The sequence below is a fragment of the Rhodamnia argentea genome, chromosome 6 (genome assembly GCF_020921035.1).
Source record: "Rhodamnia argentea isolate NSW1041297 chromosome 6, ASM2092103v1, whole genome shotgun sequence".
Lineage (NCBI taxonomy): Eukaryota > Viridiplantae > Streptophyta > Magnoliopsida > Myrtales > Myrtaceae > Rhodamnia > Rhodamnia argentea.
This window is the reverse complement of record NC_063155.1, coordinates 16090553-16110676: the sequence shown is the minus strand read 5'-3', so window position 1 is coordinate 16110676 and position 20124 is coordinate 16090553. Positions and strand designations below refer to the sequence as shown.

Below are 20124 nucleotides of genomic sequence, written 5' to 3'. Positions count from 1 at the left end.
TAGCCGTAGTGGAGAATAACGATCTCAGAGCCCGTCGATGGAGATGGCGAATAGTACTCAAAGTAGTTTTCCCTTTGTAATCTTCCCAGTGTATTTGTTTGGTTGGTTTAAAGAAGATAATGTAACTAATGGATACCTATATATGTATATATATATTTATAATATTAGACGTTTTCATTGGTGGGGTTTGTGTGTGTTATTTTATGGGTGTTTTAATGCATGTTTTACTGATAGTGACCTCATTAAGGCCATACGCTTTAAGCGCATCTACCATTTTTCTTTTTATGCATGCACTTGTATGTTATGTATGTCGCTGCTTATTTATAGTTTATCTAGCTTCCACATGCGCCCTGTAATACTATATAATGTGAGATTAAATTAGAGCCTGTAACTAGTGTCGGATGATGCCCTAAGACGTTGAAGCTCTGATCAAGGATCAAGGTTGAGGCTGTTGCATTGTCGCATTAAAATTAGCCTGCATGTGATAACATAACATAATAAATAAACCCTATTCTATTCCAAGTCTACTTAATGAATAAACCTTAAGTCTATTCTAAGTCAAAATGACCTTTTTTCTCATAATAATTGAATGTACAACTTAATTGAAAAACATTACAACCGAGTAAGAGTTTCACAAATTTGTCCATAAGACGAAAATCCTCATTACATGAACTATTCTCATCTCAACCACATGATCCTTATATCTCATTAGTGGCATGCCTTAAGTCAAGGATCAACTAACATCAATTTAGTGCTAACGTATTTTATGATCAATTTCTTTTCTTTAATACGTTCATGCATGGCTAAATACATAATGTTGATATGCTTACTTCGACTACCATTTTTGTGGCGTTAAGCCATGAAAATAGTAGCTAAATTGTCAAAAATATTCTTAATGGCCTAGAAAGAGAATTCACAATTCCCAGCCACGATATGAAACTCTTCAACCACACACCATGTAAGGTGGTCTCAAAACACGAAACGAACTCGGTCTCCATAGTGGAAGTAGCAATCATAGTCCGCTTCGCACTTCTTCATGTTACGGCTCCGTTGGCAAACATAAAAATGTATCAATATGTTGATTTCTAAGAAACAATGTAACCAACAAAATCCAAGTCCAAATAACCAACGACTTCCAGGCTATCGGTTTTTCTATATATAAGCATGTAATCTTTTGTACCCTGCGGGTACCTCATCACTTTCTTTGCAGCTTTCGGTGATCAAATGTGGATTACTCTGATATCTTTCCGAATTTCCCATAGTAAAAGCTAAGTCAAGTCGAGTGCAAACTTGATCATAGATCAAGGTTATGACAACAGAAGCATATGAGATTTCTTCATTTGTTCCCTTTCTAAATCATTCTTTAGGCACTAGTTTAAATTGAACCTATCACCCTTCACAATGGGTGCTATACATGTGAACAATCTTTCATTCGTAATCTCTCTTAGACTTTATTGACATAGGTTTCTTGAGACAGTCCTAAAATTTGTCGAGCTCTATCCCCGTGGATCTTTGTACTAATGACATAAAAGACCTCACCCATATCCTTCATGTTAAAACTCTTAGAGAGAAACTGTTTCCTTTTATGTAGCAACCCTCGTCATTGGTCTCAAGTAGAATGTCATCCACATATAGAATAAGAAAATAAATTTTGCTCCCACTCACCTTCCGGTATATACATTGATCCATGATACTCTCTACAAAACTGAATGAAAAGATAACTTCATGAAACCTTAAATACCACTGGTGAGATGCTTGTTTTAAGCCATGTATAGATTTCTTAAGTTTGTACATCAAATGCTCACCATTACTAGAGAGGAATCCTTCCGGTTATTTTATATAAACCTCCTTCTCTAGTTTTTCATTAAAAAATGTCGTTTTTACATCCATTTGATATAATTCCATGTCAAATTGGGGAAGCAATGCCAAAACAATACGAAGAGAACCTTTCTTAGATACAAGACAAAAGATCTCCATGTAATCGGTTCCTTCGTTTTGAGTGAATCCTTTGGGAACGTGTTTGGCATTATATATCTCAATGTTTTCTAGTGAGTCCTTCTTAGTTTTGAAGACCCATTTATAGCTAATTGCCTTCCTAGCACTATGCAACTCAACCAAATCCCAGGCTGCGTTAGATTCCATAGAACTCTTTCTTTATGGCATTGTATCGCAAATTGGAATCGCCACATCTCATGGCTTGCAAAAACATTTTAGAATCATTCTCAACTTCAGTATTATAGTTAGATTCTTGCATATACACAATGTAGTCACTAGGATTGCTGATTTCTTCATTCTAGCTAATCCTCTTAATATTGCATCAACATTCTCCTAAGGAGCGTGTTGTTCAATAGTTTCTAGTAATTGTTGAACAATTAGATCTATCGGATCAATATCGCTAAGTTGGGGAGCTTCAATGAATGGTTGTTCACGGTTGCTTGAACTGGAGGGTTGTTATAAATAACAATCAATCTGGTACTCAAAGTGGAATGACGAGTATATGAATGATCTTTCTTAGGAGCAAGGTCCTGGAATAGATCGCTCCTAGTAATCAAGTTATTTTCAAGAAACTTTGCATTTTTTGATTTCACAAGCCGAGTGATATGAGATAAAAAAATAAAATATGTATTCTTTGGACTTTTCGCCATATCCAACGAAATACCTACTTATATTTTTTGGGTCTACCTTCTTTTCTTGTGAATTGTAGATTCTCACTTCATACGAGCATCCCCGATTGCGTACATTTCGAAAACTCGCTTTCCAACCTTGAATAACTCAAGAGGTATTTTTGGGACAATCTTGGTTAGAACTAGGTTCAATAAGTATATTGCCGTCTTAAGAGCTTCAATCCACAAGGACTTAGGAAGTTTGGAGTTGCTAAGCAGACTCCGCACCATGTCCAAAGATAGGTTTTTTCTTTCTGCCACACCATTTTGGTCCGGAGAACCCGACATGGAGTATTGGGCAACTATCTCATGCTCTTGAAGAAATTTCACAAATGGACCAGGTACTTATCCATCTTTAGTGTATCTACCATAGTTTTCCCCACCACTATTTGATCTTACGATCTTAATTTGCTTATCACATTATTCTCTACTTCGACCTTAAACACTTTAAAAACATCTAATTTTTCGTGCTTATTGTGAAGCAAGTAGAAATACATGAAATGTGAGTAATCATCTATAAAGGTGATGAAATAATGTTGACTACATAAGTCAATATTTCCATGAGAAAGCTTGCGCAAGCAAATTTATGATGGTTTCAACCCCCATCTACTCTACTACCTGAACCGGCTCGGTAGTTTTCCGAAAATAATCAATTCCGGAGGCCACTCTCCGAGTATAAACTCGAGCCAAATCGGCTTTATGCCCCACTTTCCCCACGCTTGATTTTCGATAGCTAATTCTAGGGTACACTGAGTGTACCGTACTTATGTAAAAAAAAAACACTTCATAAAATTGATTTGAAACGTTATATGATGATTTGTCGTAGTTAAGCATTGAAACGTCGTTAAACAGGTGGTGGTACGATGCACTATTGTACCTGGTTTTCCGACTATCGGGCTTCAAATGGTTTTCCTCTTTTCCTCCGTCCAGACACCAGTCAATCCTAAAACTCCAACTTCGGCTCTCGTTCTCTTGCTCTCACTCACTCCCAGAGACCTCATTCCACTTAACCCACGAAGAGAAGACGCATGTCCCGCAACCAAGCTGGGCCCGATCATCACACCGCTGTGCCACCACCACCTGTAAAGATCATCCGCTCTACCCCAGATTCAGGCGTCGGGGTCCGAGCGGGGCTTCATGGGACCCCAGCCCCACCGTTGAGGTCCAAGGCCTGGGCTTGTCCTCAGGGGACCCACATATGTAGTAAGTACACTAGGACCTTCAATGCTCAGTAGTCTACCAAATGTTTTCCTCCTCTGCTCATTGATTTCTCATCTATGAATAAAAGCATTATCAATCTCATTCATGGCCAATACCAAACCCTTCTCAGCTTCAATCAAGCTCTTAAAGAGAGTTTTGATAGTTCAGTAAACTCACAATCAGGAGGATTATTGCCTCTGGCATAAATGATGAGACCAATGTCCATGTGATGTCAGCAGTTTCTGGATGCATCCTACAAAAGATTCTTCTGAATGCAATGTGCATCTATGAAGAAAAATGGATTTTTCTAAAGCTACTGAACTTGTACAGACATTTACAAGCTATTACTGAACATCGAAAGCAAAAAGACTCCTTTGCTCGTCTGTTGGGTTCAACAACCACCTACAGAACATCCAAGCCGCCCCAACCACAGACATAAGTGACAACATCGCTAAAATTCCAAAATGTGAAGAATCATTGGCAACTATTGCTACTCCCAACATCACAGACTCTGCCAAGCTTGCTACAGATATCTCCATCGTCCCAATAAGATTAGCCTTGGAAGATGGAATCCCGGTTTGAAGAATCTGTGCCCCGACCACGTCATACGACATGTGACCCAACCTTGACAATACCTACAAACAGCCCACGTTAATAACATGGAAACATAGATAATTCTCCTGCGATGAACTTAGCCACATGCATGCAAAGCACACGTTATTATTGAGTTTTCATTTCAGCCTGTTCACTTCTCATAGTTCAAAGGGTTTAGCCTTCCGTTCACAAGGGAAAACAAAAGAGAGGAGACAAAAGGAACAGATGTTATGTTTAAGCCTTCTGGATGTAGGGCAGGGATTAATAGATGCTACATTCTCTGAAATTGATCTGAAGCTTTTGTTGCAAACCTGCTCCATGCGGATATTTAGGCCTTTAGGTTCACATAATGATATCAGATTGATAGACCTCAAAAAGTAAGGGACTGGTTGAGCCAAGGCTTTTACTGTCCTCTAATAGATCATGACATAAGTAGACATGATAGTCTCTCAATTGCAGAAACAAAATAATTGTGCAGAAATTCCAAGAGAAGCAGGATCCTTACGATCAACGAGAGGAAAAGGAGAAGAGGGCACTGCTGAGAAAGAGATCCACTCCAGTACACAGCTACAGCAATGGTAAGAAGTGAAGCCTGAAAGAGTAAACCTGCTGCTCCAGCCTGCAACAGTGTATCCAGTAAAAACCATACTCAGAGGAGAAAGAAATCAGAAAGTGGTGGAAGATATAGTTCATCCAAATCCAACCTTCAATATTCCAAGGTGCTTGACTAGGTTTGCAGACACAAATGTTGCCGCAACACCCATAAAGGCACATAACCCACTAAATCCTCCAATTACGGATGGATTCAAACCTGCATCAATTTCCCCAAAATATTATTCAAGTAGCGTGAAACATGCTGAGAAGAAGGTTTACTTACGAAAGCTTCTGTGCAAAATATAGTGGAGAAACAGATGTCCCATATAAAGGATAACCAATTTTCCTCCTCCTTGTAGAGAAATTTAGGTAAACCAGAAACGAAGAAGATGTACATGCACTTAATTCTTTTATTTGCGAGAAACTTGACTTAATGCTTATTCTACAAAAACTAATGCCCATTTTGTGCCAAAAAGACAAGGTTTTCAATTAACATACTTTTCACTCCTTTGAGTGATAATTTTAAATATGTAAAGAAAACGTACAACAATGGACCATGATATGACAATACACAAGCCACTTCGAAAATAGTTCATACTTCCAAATTCTGGCCAGACAACACTGGTCCAAAGATATGTACATTCTGCAGAACTGGGATTTTCACTAAGGATTATATCAGGAAATATGGATAAGTACCACGCTGTGTCAAGAATGCTGTCATCAGACTTCCTGGAGCCAGAACCACGTTAAAGTACAAAAGCACATAAGCAAGGCTTGCAGGTAGAACAGGCTGATGTATGTATTCCTTCCAACCCAGCTTGATAGCTTCTACACCTACACCTGCTAGGCATTCAAGAGGTCAAATCAGATATCAAAACATTACCTTGTAATGAGTGACGTCACAAAAGACTTACCCATACTATCAGTCTCATTTACAGTTCCGCCGTTGCATGATTTGCAACAATTATGCAAGGATTTAGGGCGATCCAAAACACCAGTTGAAAGTTTGTTTGTCAACCATGTTAGAAGAACCTGAAAATTGATCCAGAAGTTCAGGCTTAAACAAGGACACTACTTTCAATCCAAAATGATTTGGCAGAAGATTTGGAGCCATTACCGTCACAGGCAACGAGCATATCATTAAACCAGCAGCCGACTTTAAGCAGGTCACTGGGTCGTATTTGGCAAGAAGAATGCCAAACAGAGAGGCTCCAGCAATCTGTACTTAATTTAGATCACAATCCTCAGAAGAGTAGTCCAACAGTGACAAACCTATTCTCGTGTTCATGCTAGCATGATTTCTGTACTTTTCTAAAAAAATGACTCCAAAAATGTACTTGGCCTACATGCACAACAATTTGCAATAACATGATAACCAGACCCAACATACATACAAGAGTGCACCCCAATTATTGAAAACACCTATGATTAAGAAGACTAGGCAATACCTCGCAAAGAAGATCAATCCGATTAAGAATAGCATTGGCTTGAGCGAGTGCAATCGGCCTATTGACACCCGCTAACTGCATAAAGTTAGACTACAGGGTGAGAAAGCCTTAAGCTTCAAGGAGGAGAAAAAAGAGAAACCATATGCGCATTTTACAGAAACATGAAAAGCATAGAGAGAAGATACCAGCACGACCCAATCCCTCTCCATAGCAACCCCAAGGGCTATGCCGCACAGCCGCTCCAGAGCACCAGCTAATACAAGCACGATGAACCAAGGACAAAGAATCACAGCCGATGCAGAAGTAGAAGGAATTGAATGAGCTCGAATTATCATCGCCGCAGATAACAACTGAGCTGCTGCCTGAGAGAAACAGCAAAACCAATTTACAGAAATGTCGAGAACTTCAGTTCTCATAATCTTTCACTAGATTGTATGGCCATAGTAGTATGCTTTACCTGAAGAGTATTTAAAAAGTTATATGCCGGCAATCTGGGAAAAGAATCCATGAGCTTTCCAACTAAAGGGCCTCCAGCAATTATTGCAAGCTGTTCATAAAAAGTGTTAGGCAGATTCTTGTTGTGTACCAAATCCTTAGGACATGTCTTAGAGCATACCTTTGCAATAAACCCCATGACTGCCACAGGAAGAAGGCTTGGGTGAAGCAGTGCTATAGCCGATGGCCAAGCAAAATTCCATAACTGTTCCACCAGATTTCCAGCTAAGCAAGTGGCATACAAGGCTGAGACACGGGTTCTCCATTAGAACAATGGTAGCATAGTACAGTGTCAATTGAATACTTTATGTATTTAAAGCTTGCATTAAAGAACCTATCTACAACTCCATCTATTAACACCAAGGAATTTGCAAGCTGTGTCATGCTCATAGCGCAGTTGTCATGGAAATGGAGTGCACTGGGCATTAAGTTGGTCACAGGTGCTGCGGACATGAACTTTAGATCTTGCAAATTAGGAATAGAAAGGAATAAAATATGCAGTTCTCCTTCATTAATTGTTAATTGTGACCATTTTCTAGCATAGTTGATCAAGAACTCAACCTAATTGATCTTTCCCAATAAATAAAAATGAGCAATGACTCTTCCTTGTCATATTTTTCAGTCAATTACTAATTCTTTCAGTACAATTCATGCTTTTATAAGGCCAAAAGAGATGTTCACATAGACTCATAACGTAAGAAATATAATACTGAAAAAGGATACAATAAAATACTTAGTCCACTGTTTTATTAAATAAACTCATTCTACTTCTAGCCAAAAAGAGAAAAGTTAGCTCATTTCTCTGACGCCCACTTCCTAGACATAACTAGGAAAAGGAAAAAACAAAGAAACCAAGCTTAACTTGCAACCTATCAGAGACTTTTGTACAACCTTCAGTTTTGGGCCCATAGACTTTTGTACAACTTTCCTCAATCATCTTCCCAAATCGAAACCCAGATTCTTTCAAACCAGAACTCAGATCTCTCTTCATTCTATTCAACAAAAGGAAGAAGAGGCATGTACAGCCAATAGGACAGCCGTAACGGCCATTACAGGTAAGATATTTTCAAAAGCATCACAATAGCAGCATGCAATGGGCATAGTGGCCACCATTACCGTTGGAAAGTGGCCATTGACACTGTTATTCATTTGCGCTACCAACTCCATATATTGCATCAAACAAGAGACCCCATACAGACTGCCAAAGGGGAAGCCAGGGAGTCTAATATGATTTATATTTTTCCTTTTCTTACCATATAAGCCTGCCGGGTGGGCTGGAATGGCTGCAAGGGCATTCTGCTCCTCCAGTGACAAAACCTACAAATACAGACAATGATGGGAAAAGCAAAGTAAGTCTACAATAGAAGAAAACGTCAATTTGGGACTGCACTCGAAGAAACAAAGTATCTACAGATTCATGGGACACGTACAGGCAATGCTGTCAAGAGACTATCCACAAAAGCTCTTTCAGTTAGTAAACTTGCAGAGTCAGACTCAAGGATGTCAGGTTTAAGGTGAACAATAGGGACTGGACAGTGAGCTTCTATGACTGATTTTTCACTCAAAACCTCATCATCTGTGGCAACATGATCATACTGTACGTCTGTATTTGTTATCGAACACCTGGAGCTCAAATGGTCAAACCTGCAAATTAGACCACAGTGGAAGAAAATTACTTTATGTCACATGTGATCCTTTCAATAATCTGAATATGTGTGATTGGTACGATGCTACCACGACAAGGACCGTTCGACCGAAGCAAAGTAACAACCAGTCGTTCGATTCACTTCCTTCTCCTATATGATGATGGAGAAGGATGAACTAAAGTGGAGCAACATTTCCTGAATACAACAAGTACTTGACATAGAAGAAGTATCTCCAACTTCTCCAGATGCAACAGCGGTTGGAGAGCAAAATATGACAAAAGTAAAGGTTCTTAATCTTACAATTTCCTTCACAAGAAAGACACCTCCAAAAAGTCTCCGGAGCAAAACACCACAGAGAAGCAAGAAAGTAACAACTTAATCTCTCATCTTTTAGTTGAATTGACATGAACTAACAAAATGCCCAGGGTTTCCTGCTCTCTCCTACAGCCCATAGAATGAAATCTGTCCGAATCAATAGGCGAATGATTCGCACAAGACGTATAGAGTCTAGAAGCAAAAAGCCAAACCTTCCAGAATCGAGCGTGCGGTTGGTGAAGTTCAACCATCGGCGAGAAGTGAGGCGATGGCGAACGCGAGGGGAATGCCGCGGCGGAGAACGAGCGAGACCGGGGAGCGAGAGCGGATTCGCGGCGGAGACGGCGACGGCGGCGGCGGCGAGGGGCATGGCGTTGGCGAGTCACCAATCCCGAGCTTCCTCAAGTGCCTGAGCTTGAAGGACCAGGCGTTGCTCGAGCCTCCCACGCACAAACTCATGCAGGCTGCGGGGGCGAACGACGGATTGCTGCGACAACACGAGCCTCGCGAGGAATCAAGCTCATGAGAGAGAGAAGAAAATGGTCGAATCGAGACTGAGAATTTCTTCCGATCAATGCGAGGACCTTATCTGGTCGAAGCAAACCGCCTGCGAAAATTCGAGTCTTCGGGGAGTGGCGGACGCTTCAACGGCTGTGGAGAGACACAGAGAGACAGAGTGGCTCCAGCCTTGGTGGCGAATGGTGAGTCCACGAAGCTAAAAAAAAAAAGTTTTTTTTCTTACTTTTGATTCATTTTTTTTTTTTTTACTTTTTTCAATCAAAAAGCAGATCGGGAAATGATATTATTTATTTATTTATTTCGTGTGACCGGATAAATTGCCATTTTGCATGCTCATGTTCCACCCAAAAAAAAAAAAAAAAAAAGATGGTGACAAAACGAAGGAACAACGAAATATACCGGCCAACCATTTGTCACATGGCGTAGGAGGAGGTGTCACGGTGAAGGTATCAGATCCCCTTTGGTAATGTTAGGGTGACATGATCGATTCGGACCTTCTAAATAAAAAATAGACGATCCCGATTGATTCACATCACGTTTTTTAAAATTTTGAAATTTTTCACTGAAAAATTTTGAAATTTGTCTCCTCTTTTAAAAGGTGACATAAATGAATTCGAGCCGTCCATTTTGAAATGGACAATCCGGATCCCTCAATGTCACACCTACCTTTATGGTAAGGGATTCGGATCCCACATAGAATGTTATTTTCAAGGGTTAATTTAAATTGATAGTTTGTAACAAATTTATCTCAAACTATTTTTTATCATAAAAAATTTCAAATTGGTGCATATATAACAATTTACATCATACTATTTTTTTTACCACAAAAAATCTTGAACTGGCAAACAAGTCACAAATTTATCTCAAATTATTTTTTTGGTAATCAAAAATCTCCAATTGGTACATTTGTGTGAAATTTACCCAGAACTAAATTTTTTGACCTCCAAAAGTCTCAAACCGATACACATGTAATAATTTTACTCTTCATTAGTTTCCGGTGAATTAGATTAATATCACGAAAAATCCCAAATTGGTACACCTATCAACTACCACGTGTCATTAATGGAGAATAAATTTATCACAAGTGTACTAGTTTAGGTAAATTTATCACATGCATACCAGTTTAGGGTTCTTGATAAAAAAAAAAAAAGTTTACACTTGTGTAAATTTACATTAATGGATTTACATCTTTTATTAATGGAATTTTTTTAGAGTAAATTTACACATGTGTATCAGATTGGAATTTTTCGTGGTCAAAAAATAATCTAGAATAAATTTATCACAGATGTTTTAATTTAGAGCTTTTCGTTGTGTTAACCCTATTTTAAATAAGAGTCCGATGTGATCCACTTAGGTTCTAACAAGGATCCGAGCCCATTGGCAGCTTTATATTTGTTGAACGGCCACATGCGACTTATGTACTCATTTCGGTGGCCCAAGAGGGGAAAATTTTGCCCAAAATATCTTGTTGTTTACCCGGTTAAACTTGCTGGGTTGGTGAAGATGGGGTTGGCCAATGAGCTCGGACCATTATTAGAGATAAGTTGGCCTCTAGACTCTTTTTTAAGAAAATGATCGCATTTCATACTCTTATTTGTAATTGAGACGATTTTGATTTTTTTATTTTATTTTTCCTTTTGACCCCATGTTTGTCGTTTTCGTTCTACATATAAGATGAGTGTCCGGGAAGTTGGGTTTGTAATTTGGTGATTCTTTGTATGGCAAGAGCAGATGTGACAAAATAGGTTGAAAATTTGAATTCTAACACATATTCAATGAGATGGGTCAAATATTGATTAGTCAAGTTTTAATAAATGGGTTTATTAATGGGTTTATTAATAGGTTTAAGTTACAAGTCATTTTTATATATGCGGGGTTTACAACCTACTTAGTTTACAAAGGTTATTAGTTGAATTAACCCATTCATGATGTCATCGAACAGTCTTTATATATTTTATTTTTTTATTTTATAAATTTAAATTCAGTTTTCTTTTTTCTTTTTCATTCTTTCTTTCACTTTTTTCTCCCTATGAAGTTCGTCTAGGGACGCAAAGCCCTAACCAATAGAAGGTAAGAACAAGTTCAACCACTTCATCACGAGAATCTAGTATGGACTCGTGAATCCAATTCCTAGTTCCCAGCTATGTACTGATGGAATCAGAAGCAACCTTTTTTTTTTCCTTATTTGAGAGAGATAGCTTGACTTAAAAATATATATTATATTAATAAGTCCGGTCTGATATCAGCCGGTTCCAGCAAATTGGAACCGGAAACCAGATTGGTACCAGGTAGGAGCCACCCAAAATCAATTGATTAGGTACAGTCCAGTCTAATTCGGGTGGATCCCGATTTTTTTACTCACCCCTGGATGCCACGTACGATTTCCGACAAGACTCACCGGAGTTAGCATTAAAATAACCGTTTTTAAAAGAAAATTAGTACTTCAATGATAAAAAAAAATATATTAATATCAAAGTGAGCGTTGTATACAAATATTACACTCCCAGTGTCCTTTTGCCAATTATTATTATCGGTTATAGAAAAAATTCTTAAAATCATACCTGGATTTGGGTGTATGCATCCACTTGCATCATCAATTTAGAAAACGCTAAGCCCCCCCTCCTTCCGGCGACACCAATGCCCGCCGCCCTCTCCGTTGCGGCCGAGATCCAAGACAGCTTGCCCCACATCGAGCACAGCGATCTTGCATGCTTTGAGCTCAAGTTTATGAAGCGTTCAGACAAGCAGAAAACCCAGCACGCGAGCTCAGGGTAAGAATTCGTAAAATGCATGACACGACATGGATGTCTTATAATTTGCTGGCTAATTTTTTTTTTTTTGGTCGAAATTTGCTAGCTATTTTGAATGATTCAATATTTTACCCTTTTTAAGGTCATTTAGGATTTCTTAATGAATATCACCTTTATCCTGACAAATCGGAATATACTCTAAAGATAATTTCTAAAAATGATCGCTCGTATCTCTTGCAAAAATAAATAAACGAAAAATAATTTCATCAAAATATTTGGACATAAATTATAGATGATAATAAAATATTTTTATTGACTAACTATTTTAAGCGCTACAAGTAATTGTTTTAGGAAAAAGTTTTCGAAATCATTCATTTCCCTCGAAACAAATAGGGCCTAAGTAAAACTTAGTTGTTTTATTATTCTCATTAGAAACAGGTAGATTTACGTGATTTATTTTATATATATATTGACACTCATGTATCACGGCCCAACCAAATTCTCGTACAAGGATGGGCCGTGATACGTGCAACGGGCTTGGCCACAAACCGGACTCAGCAAAGCGGCATACAGGCTGGAACTCCCACTGAAGCTCAAAGTACATCCGATTTTTCACATTAGTATGCTCAAGACATTTCATATGGATGAGGAGGACTCGGACAGAGAGGAGTCATAACAGACGCCTCTTGGGGCAAAAACCTCATTAGATCGAGACGTCAACTGCATTTGGGCGCACCGGGTCATACGGAAGCGATACCGAGCACCAAGCGAGAATACTTGATCTGATGGAAGGGTCTACTGGAGAGTGACGGGAGCTGGAATCTGAGGAGGCTGTTTGGCAGTTCAGCAGGCAAATTTATGGATTCCATGTCGAAGACGCGACGAGAGTGTCGCCCGACTAAGGGGGAAGAATATCACGGCCCAACAAGGATGGCCCGTGATATGTTCGACGGGCCAAGCTGTGAACCAGGCTCAGCTACCCAAGAAATAACTCGACCCGACCAAGCATGATCCAAGGCAGTCAAGCATGCGAGCAGGCGCGACCCTTAGTGTTCCTCGACTTTCCAAATTCGCCCTCGAGGCTGCCTGTACAATGATTAGACCTACCTGTTGGAACCCTACAAGAGAGATGGAGAATCCCACGAGGGACAATTCTGATGGGACAAAGTCTGGTACAAGACAAAGAACATAGGACAAGGGGTATAAGACTGCAAGTTGAGGAGACAAAGGGTCTCCCTCGTTATGTATGTAAAGCTTCTACTCCTCTCGCCTCTCTCGCTGTTCGTACGATGTTGTGGGTATGCACTCTTTGTACGACCCTTCAGCGAGTGTGAGCGAGAGTTGGCTGATTTGGAAAGGATTTCCTAAGGGCCGCCCGGCCATGGAAACGCTAGATAAACAACCAGTCCATGACACGTGCATGGAAAGTAATACACTCGAAGAAGGAAGATAATCTCATGTGATTTCTTTTCACGACGAGAAAGCTCGTATTAAATAGGTAATTCCTGATCATTTGCCGAAATAAAAACGAAAAAATAGTCAACCATATAGACTTTCTTTTGTCCCTGTGTCAACGATGAAATGAAACCCATTTGTTTTCCATTAGCTCCTAATTTTTTTCCCTAATGGAGTTTTGACAAGCCACCCTTCTCGATCGAGGAAGGATGATCTTGAGAAATATCGAAGCTGTGTCTTATCGAGTTGCTTCTCCCACCGAACTCTCTTTGAAGTGTCCGACCCTTTTCCTTGGCAATCCACCTCGGCATACATGAAGTTGTCCCTAGAATTCACCCAAAGAAACGATGATCAGATGATTAAATCGGGCGAAGGAGCACGGAGAGATCTAGCGGAACGAGACACGAGATGGTCGGTCGAGCGAACTTACTCTTTTCCCTGGAAACGCCAAGAATCCCAACCTTGAGGAGCCACGCCGGACGACAGAAATGTCTTATGGAATATTACCCTGGAATAAGGACCGTACGCTCTCCCTAGGAGAAATGGACCGACCCCGAGGATAGCACCCCCTTCGAACACGAACCCGCTTGGGTCATCCGGCGATTCTCGATTCTGAGCGGTGACCCAACCTGACCGAATTTGGTAGGGCGGCGAGTTAGCCGTAACATTCATGGTACAGTCCTACATGTGTGAAAATTTCAACTGTCTTAGAGGTCAAATATGGATATCGAACATAACCAACCATTCCTTATGTTTTTTATCAATTTTAGGGCAAAATTTCTTAATCTAGAAAGCTCTCGATTGAAGCTCCATGCTATCCATGCTATACCATCGCGTCGTACCTCGAAAAAGGATTGGCCGCGGCCGAAGATGAAGTCGATCGCGCCCTCGATGTAACACGAGTAGAAATAATGCCGGCCCATCACGTCCCACAACGTATCTTGCACCCCCAAGAAGCCGCAATCGAGGAACACGCACTTATCTCCGTATATCCTCGCCGCTAACGCTTGAACAATGGGTGGCTCGTCGGCATTGACCCAGAACCGGTTGTACGAATTCTGAGAACACGGCACAAGGAAAGAAAATTTACTGTCTGCCGGATTGTCTGCAACGAACAATGCCGGTCACATACCGATTCGAGAACACCGGCACTGACCTTAAAAGAAATGCCTTGGACGACTATGTTGTCTGGGTTGGAAGTGAAAGTAGCACTTGTATCTGTCTGTTCATGAGAATCGAACGCGATTATTGTCGATGCACGGCTCTCTCCTTTAAGAAAGATGCACGGCTTGTCCGGCGGGATCGTCACCATCTCTCTGCAACATTTAACCAAGACTTTGAATCCTTTAGACTAATGCTCGAAACGACAACGATAGGCAACAAGAACAATGCAACTCAAACTACAAGCACGGAAGACAGTACTGTACTTATATGTCCCGGGTTTTATCTGGATGCTAATCCACTTGTCGTTGCCAGAGGGAACGGAGTCAATAGCTGGCTGAACTGAGGTGAACTGCCCGCTGCCGCGCTGGTCGACGGAGATCACACGTGCGGACCCATCGTTTCCACAGTCCACCGCTTCGGAGGACGAAAGGAAGATACAGAAGAGCGTTAGAGCTGTGAGAAGGAGCTGCATTTTCCTCCTCTATGTTTCCCCTATGGTATGGGGCGGTCAAGATCTTAATGAACTTGACAGATAACTGCAAGAAATGATGGTGATGACCTATATGAAGATTGTTCAAGATCCTTATGAAGTTGGAGATTTTATAATGCGGTCTCACTTCCATTTTCAACACATCATGCTAGTTAAGGAAACGAAAATCTTTGCACGCATGGGAGGAAAGTTGCGGATTCTTCGTAGGCCTCCACGTACTGTTAAGAATTATTCTATGCGGTTTCTTTGTTTATTCTCCATCAAACCAGTGAACGATGAACATTTGCTAGAAAAAAACGTGGAGGGCTGCAATCTACAGTATGAACAAAACTATGTTGCAATTCAGTTGAAAATCACAGCTAAGCATTCTCTTCTTACCATAGAAGAAGTTCATTGTTTCACTATACTGTGTTGACTTCGTGTCCAACTATGGTTGGAAAAGTCATATTGAAAGAACTAAATCCTTCGTATCGGAATGGGAAGGTCAGAATGGATCGAGTCTTACCATATGCGGTGACTAGTGATTATGATTTGATCAGTCCAGCTACCAAAAGTGTGTTAATTTTTCCTTTCTCGGCACTGGTTCGGACTTCATACATCCCAAATACAGCGGACTCGTTCCGGAGTTTTTTTGACGAGGTGAGCATCACGCATATGCTAGTGCAATTGCTCAGATTCTCAAACAGATCCCACCTTGTGCTGATTATTCTTTATCCATGTCGTCCAACATTCAGAAGGAATGAACATTATATACTAAATAGATTGATCTGATATGCGAAGATGATCAATCGATACTTCAAGGCTCTATTTATCTCGCAATCATTCTCTAAGTGACGTTGATGGTGTACGGGGCATGTAATCACGGGTGGCTGACCATCACCAAAGACTAATTGGACTAATGTTGGTCAATGTGCTGAGTCTGCTGACCCGAGGGATTTAGAGAATCACCTGTATACGGTTGGTCACAAGGTCACTCTCCCTCCACTTGCATGTACACGCATGCAAGAGTGGCAAAATAGAAGAACGAGAAATAATTAAATGACCAAATGGCAAGAGGAATGCTGGGTTATTGACAAGTGGAGTGAATGAGGAAGTGATAATCACCACTTGAGGGGCTGTTGACAGATGGTTTAAACCCACAAAACACTATTATGCATAGTATCATGACCAATATCTAAAGATGCATCAAACAAGATGAACGATGCGCAACGCTCATTTGCCTAATTCGACGCCGTGGGACGAACAGGAAACATTAGCGAGTGTATTCCACTTTGAGCACGACATTCCTTTTTCCATCCATCCATAACTTAGTCACAGCCTCGAACAGTACCAAAAGACAATCTTGGATTAAAAACTTTAACTGAAGAAATCAATCTAATTCGTCACGCACAAGCCAAAGTTCTTCAGCAACAGAGAAGCAGTATTACTTCCATCCAATGCAATCTTTATTCTTCTTACTCTAACATCTTTACAATTTCCAGACACAGTCGCAAGAAAAAAGGAAAAACCATATCGGGAGAGGAGGGGTGAAAGATTTTATAAGACTATGGTTAATTGCTTTAAAAACTTAAGCTAATAAAAAAAGGCGAGGTTTAATATTTATATATTCCAATACTCCTATTCATGTTTCGTCTGGTTTTTTTGCCTAGTACTAAGCGTGGATATATCCATAAATTCTAAGGAACCAAAAAATGGTGGACAACTAACTGGGCTCTTGTTGCAACTAGAGCTTTGATATTTGTCTACTTTACACTGCGGAGGATTAGCAACTAAAGTTAGTGACGATAGGCGAGAAGTGATAGATTATTATGTTCATATTAAAAAATAAAAAATAAATCAACCGGTCCGGTTCGATCGTATCACATATCCCTTAGAAGCGGTAATTGGATTGCTGCCCTCCGGAATAGGGAATCGGACCGCCGGTCCAGTCCAGTTCGGGCGGTTCCCAATTCCGTTGGTCCATTTTACTCACTCCTAATAAAAACTATAAGGAAGTTACCAACTTTTAGTAATTTAGGCTACATTTCCTTCCTGGAAAATAACTTCCAGGAAAATGTTTTCTGATTTTTTTGATGTTTGGTTCGCAAAAAATAAACAAATTAAGAAAAACATCGCTCGTTTTTCCTCCATTCACTGTTTCACATTCATTTTCTTTCTAATTATTTTCAAAACATCTCGATTTTTTAATTATTTTTTAATTTTAAATAATTTTATTTTTCTTTTCTTTTTTTCTTTTCCTTGTTCTTTTCTTTTCCTTATTTTTATTTTTTTTTTCCTTTTTTGAATTTTTTAATGTACACATGGATTTTTATATTATTCTTTTAGTTATTTTGAAATTTCTTTTTGTTTAGTTTTTTTCCTCTGTTTTCCCCCTTGGCCGGCGAGGGTCACCGGCAACCCTCATCGGCCACGGTTGACTCGCCTAGGGATGAGGGTGACGAGCCCCATCGACCTCGGTTGACGGCGCGACAGCCCTCACCGAGTCCGGGCCTCGGCCTCGCCCGATGGTCATCACCCCCCCCCCTCCCCCTGGTCGAGGCGAGGTGGCCCTCCCCTCCGGGTGAATAGGCTATGACCGGCAAGCGTCGCCGGTGACCTTGCCGGCCAAGAGGGAAATTCAAGCTTGCTCTCCCCCTCCCCCGCCCAAAAAAAAAAAAAACTAGAAAATGTTACAAAATTAAATTAAATCAAAATAAAAATAAAAAATTACAAAAAATATTTAAAATGTTCAAAATCCACATGGCACTAAAAAATAAATAAAATAATAATAAAAATTCCATGTAAGACAATTTACCGAAAATGGCACTCAAGTGAACGATTTTGCTCCGATGTGGCACTTAAGTGAATGAAAAAAAAAAGTTATGGCACTCAAGACAAAAGTTATGACACTCCCGATGTACTTATCCCGTATGCTGACACTACAATAAATCTATGAATACTCCAATAATTAAGTAATTTATATTTATCAACTTCTTTAAATTGTTACAAATTTAGATAGAAAAGTCCCATTCCTACAACAAATTTACCAACCTACACTTAATGAATAAGTTAAACTTTAAGTAATTTACCAATACTCCAATAATTTAGTAAATTACCAGCATCTTCGAAATTATCACCACTCTCGGACTTTTACCAACAACCAAATGAACTAGTAAATTACCACTATAAGGCCAAAAACGTTGGGTAGATAATCATTAAATTGGACCTAAAGTTTTTACTTATAGAGGGAAAGAAGACAACAATAGTATTATGAGGGAAAAATTGTCCAAAAAATTATAAAACTATTGCACTTTATCAATTCAATCTTAAACCTTTTAAGTTTGCCAATTTAATAATAAATATTTTCATTGTTTGTCAATTGAGTCCATCCAGTCAATGTTGACTAAAACTCATTGACGTGGACACCGAGCTGTCCTACGTGGCAAGGTGGGCACCGATGTGGATAAATTTTAATATTTTTCAATTTTTTTTTCTTTTTTTCCTTTGTTTTTTCTATAATGGATTTTTTTTCCCGAGCAATTGATGAGGGTCATTGAGCCCTCGCCAACCGGTGGCGAGGGCCGTGACGCCTCACCAACCACAAGCTAGGGTCACGGCTCGAGAGGTTGGCCTCGCCCAATCTCACTTGTGGTGCGATGGCCTCGCCCGCGATCGAAAAGGCGTCGGGGCCCTCGCCGGTGGTAGATGAGGGCCCAACGACCCTCGTCGGCCGTTGAGAAAAAAAAATCATAAAATAAAAAATAAAGAAAAAATATTTAAAAAATCGAAAAAAATAGTAATGAAATTGGTCCATCAATGCAGGCTGTGTCACGTAAGACGACCGGCGTCCACATCGGCTATTTCCGACCAAAATTGATCGAATGGACTCAATTAGAAATGAAAAAATTTATGACTGAATTGACAAAAGTGTAATAAGTTGGGCTTTTTGGACAATTTTCGCGTGTTAAGAGCAATCTTTTCGCTCCACTTTCAAAAGAGAAAATAAGGGCCTACATGGCAACAATTCTAGTTCTCCGATTCTGCTCCCGAAACAAAAAGGGTGAGGATTTTGTTTGATAACATAGATGATTCTGATTCTGATTCTGATTATGATTCTATTTTTAGAAACAGTTTTGGAGCAAAAATAAAAAGGAAAAAAAATTGATTCTCATTAGAATGCCGTGAAAATCGCACCTTTGAAATCATTTCTAATGTCGGAAAAAAATTTGTCCACCTTTACCTCCCGCTTTTATTTCAGGATATTAAAGTACTTTTATCCGAAAATGGAATATCCAAACTAAAGAAAAGATCTTACAAACACAAAGTGAAGTTGTAAGCGGCTTTTGGTTCATGAAAACGTTAAATCTTCTTTTTCAGTGTGAAGGGGAATGAAAGCGTTTTTTTTTTACTCCATCTGTCCCGGCAAAAATCTATTGATGAAAAATACTTTTCTTATTATTTTTTTTTTTTGATAATCCAGGATCCGCCAGTCGTAATCGGGTCAACTCACCACCACCCGAAGGGCGGCGAAGACCCTTTCCGACGACAACTATACCTGGAGGGAGGCTAGCCCCGCAGCCCACCAGCAAGGGCCCCCCACTTAAGTCCGAGAAACGCGTTGGGAGGGTTTTGAACCTTCGACCAGCTTACGCCTTAAGACCAAAGAGCTCAAAGCTCACCAAACGCGCCATGCCCGTGGTAGGTTTTTTCTTATTTTTTCTGTTCTTTTGAATTTAAGAAAAAAAAAACGAATAAATAGAAAATACTTTTACAGTCAACAAAATTTAAAAAAAAATGATTTCCTCTTTTAAA

At 39.8% G+C, this 20124-nt stretch overlaps 2 protein-coding genes across 3 annotated transcripts; both read right to left on the bottom strand.

Annotated features, from left to right (window-relative positions):
* Positions 1-4029: 4029 nt before the first annotated feature.
* On the bottom strand, positions 4030-19959 carry LOC115751245 (solute carrier family 40 member 3, chloroplastic). 2 transcript variants are annotated; one of them, XM_030689021.1, is made up of 14 exons: positions 19948-19959; positions 9168-9519; positions 8425-8638; positions 8248-8311; positions 7116-7240; positions 6957-7046; positions 6685-6861; positions 6500-6574; positions 6169-6270; positions 5966-6083; positions 5748-5894; positions 5162-5268; positions 4963-5076; positions 4030-4498 (listed from the first exon to the last, which is right to left on the bottom strand). In XM_030689021.1, exons 2-14 carry the CDS (start codon positions 9323-9325, stop codon positions 4208-4210), a joined length of 1782 nt encoding a protein of 593 aa, XP_030544881.1. In that variant the 5' UTR covers positions 9326-9519; positions 19948-19959; the 3' UTR covers positions 4030-4207. The 2 variants fall into 2 exon arrangements, with proteins under 2 accessions (XP_030544881.1, XP_030544882.1); XM_030689022.2 differs by lacking the exon at positions 19948-19959 and having other exon boundaries at positions 5748-5891; positions 9168-9531.
* On the bottom strand, positions 13827-15315 carry LOC115751227 (probable pectinesterase 66). Its single transcript, XM_030689004.1, has 5 exons — positions 15107-15315; positions 14836-14995; positions 14522-14737; positions 14110-14360; positions 13827-14004 (listed from the first exon to the last, which is right to left on the bottom strand). Exons 1-5 carry the CDS (start codon positions 15313-15315, stop codon positions 13827-13829), a joined length of 1014 nt encoding a protein of 337 aa, XP_030544864.1.
* Positions 19960-20124: the final 165 nt, after the last annotated feature.

Bases quoted from the DNA above. Each gene is read 5' to 3' on its own strand.
- LOC115751245 (XM_030689021.1), bottom strand. From the start codon at position 9,325: ATGCCCCTCGCCGCCGCCGCCGTCGCCGTCTCCGCCGCGAATCCGCTC. The intron at 7,241-8,247 runs GTAAGAAAAGGA...CCCGTGTCTCAG, and splicing joins CCACCCGGCAGGCTTATATG to CCTTGTATGCCACTTGCTTA. The intron at 6,084-6,168 runs GTAATGGCTCCA...ATCAATTTTCAG, and splicing joins TATGCTCGTTGCCTGTGACG to GTTCTTCTAACATGGTTGAC.
- LOC115751227 (XM_030689004.1), bottom strand. From the start codon at position 15,315: ATGCAGCTCCTTCTCACAGCTCTAACGCTCTTCTGTATCTTCCTTTCG. The intron at 14,738-14,835 runs GTCAGTGCCGGT...CCGTGTTCTCAG, and splicing joins TCCAAGGCATTTCTTTTAAG to AATTCGTACAACCGGTTCTG. The intron at 14,005-14,109 runs GTAAGTTCGCTC...GGTGAATTCTAG, and splicing joins TGGCGTTTCCAGGGAAAAGA to GGACAACTTCATGTATGCCG.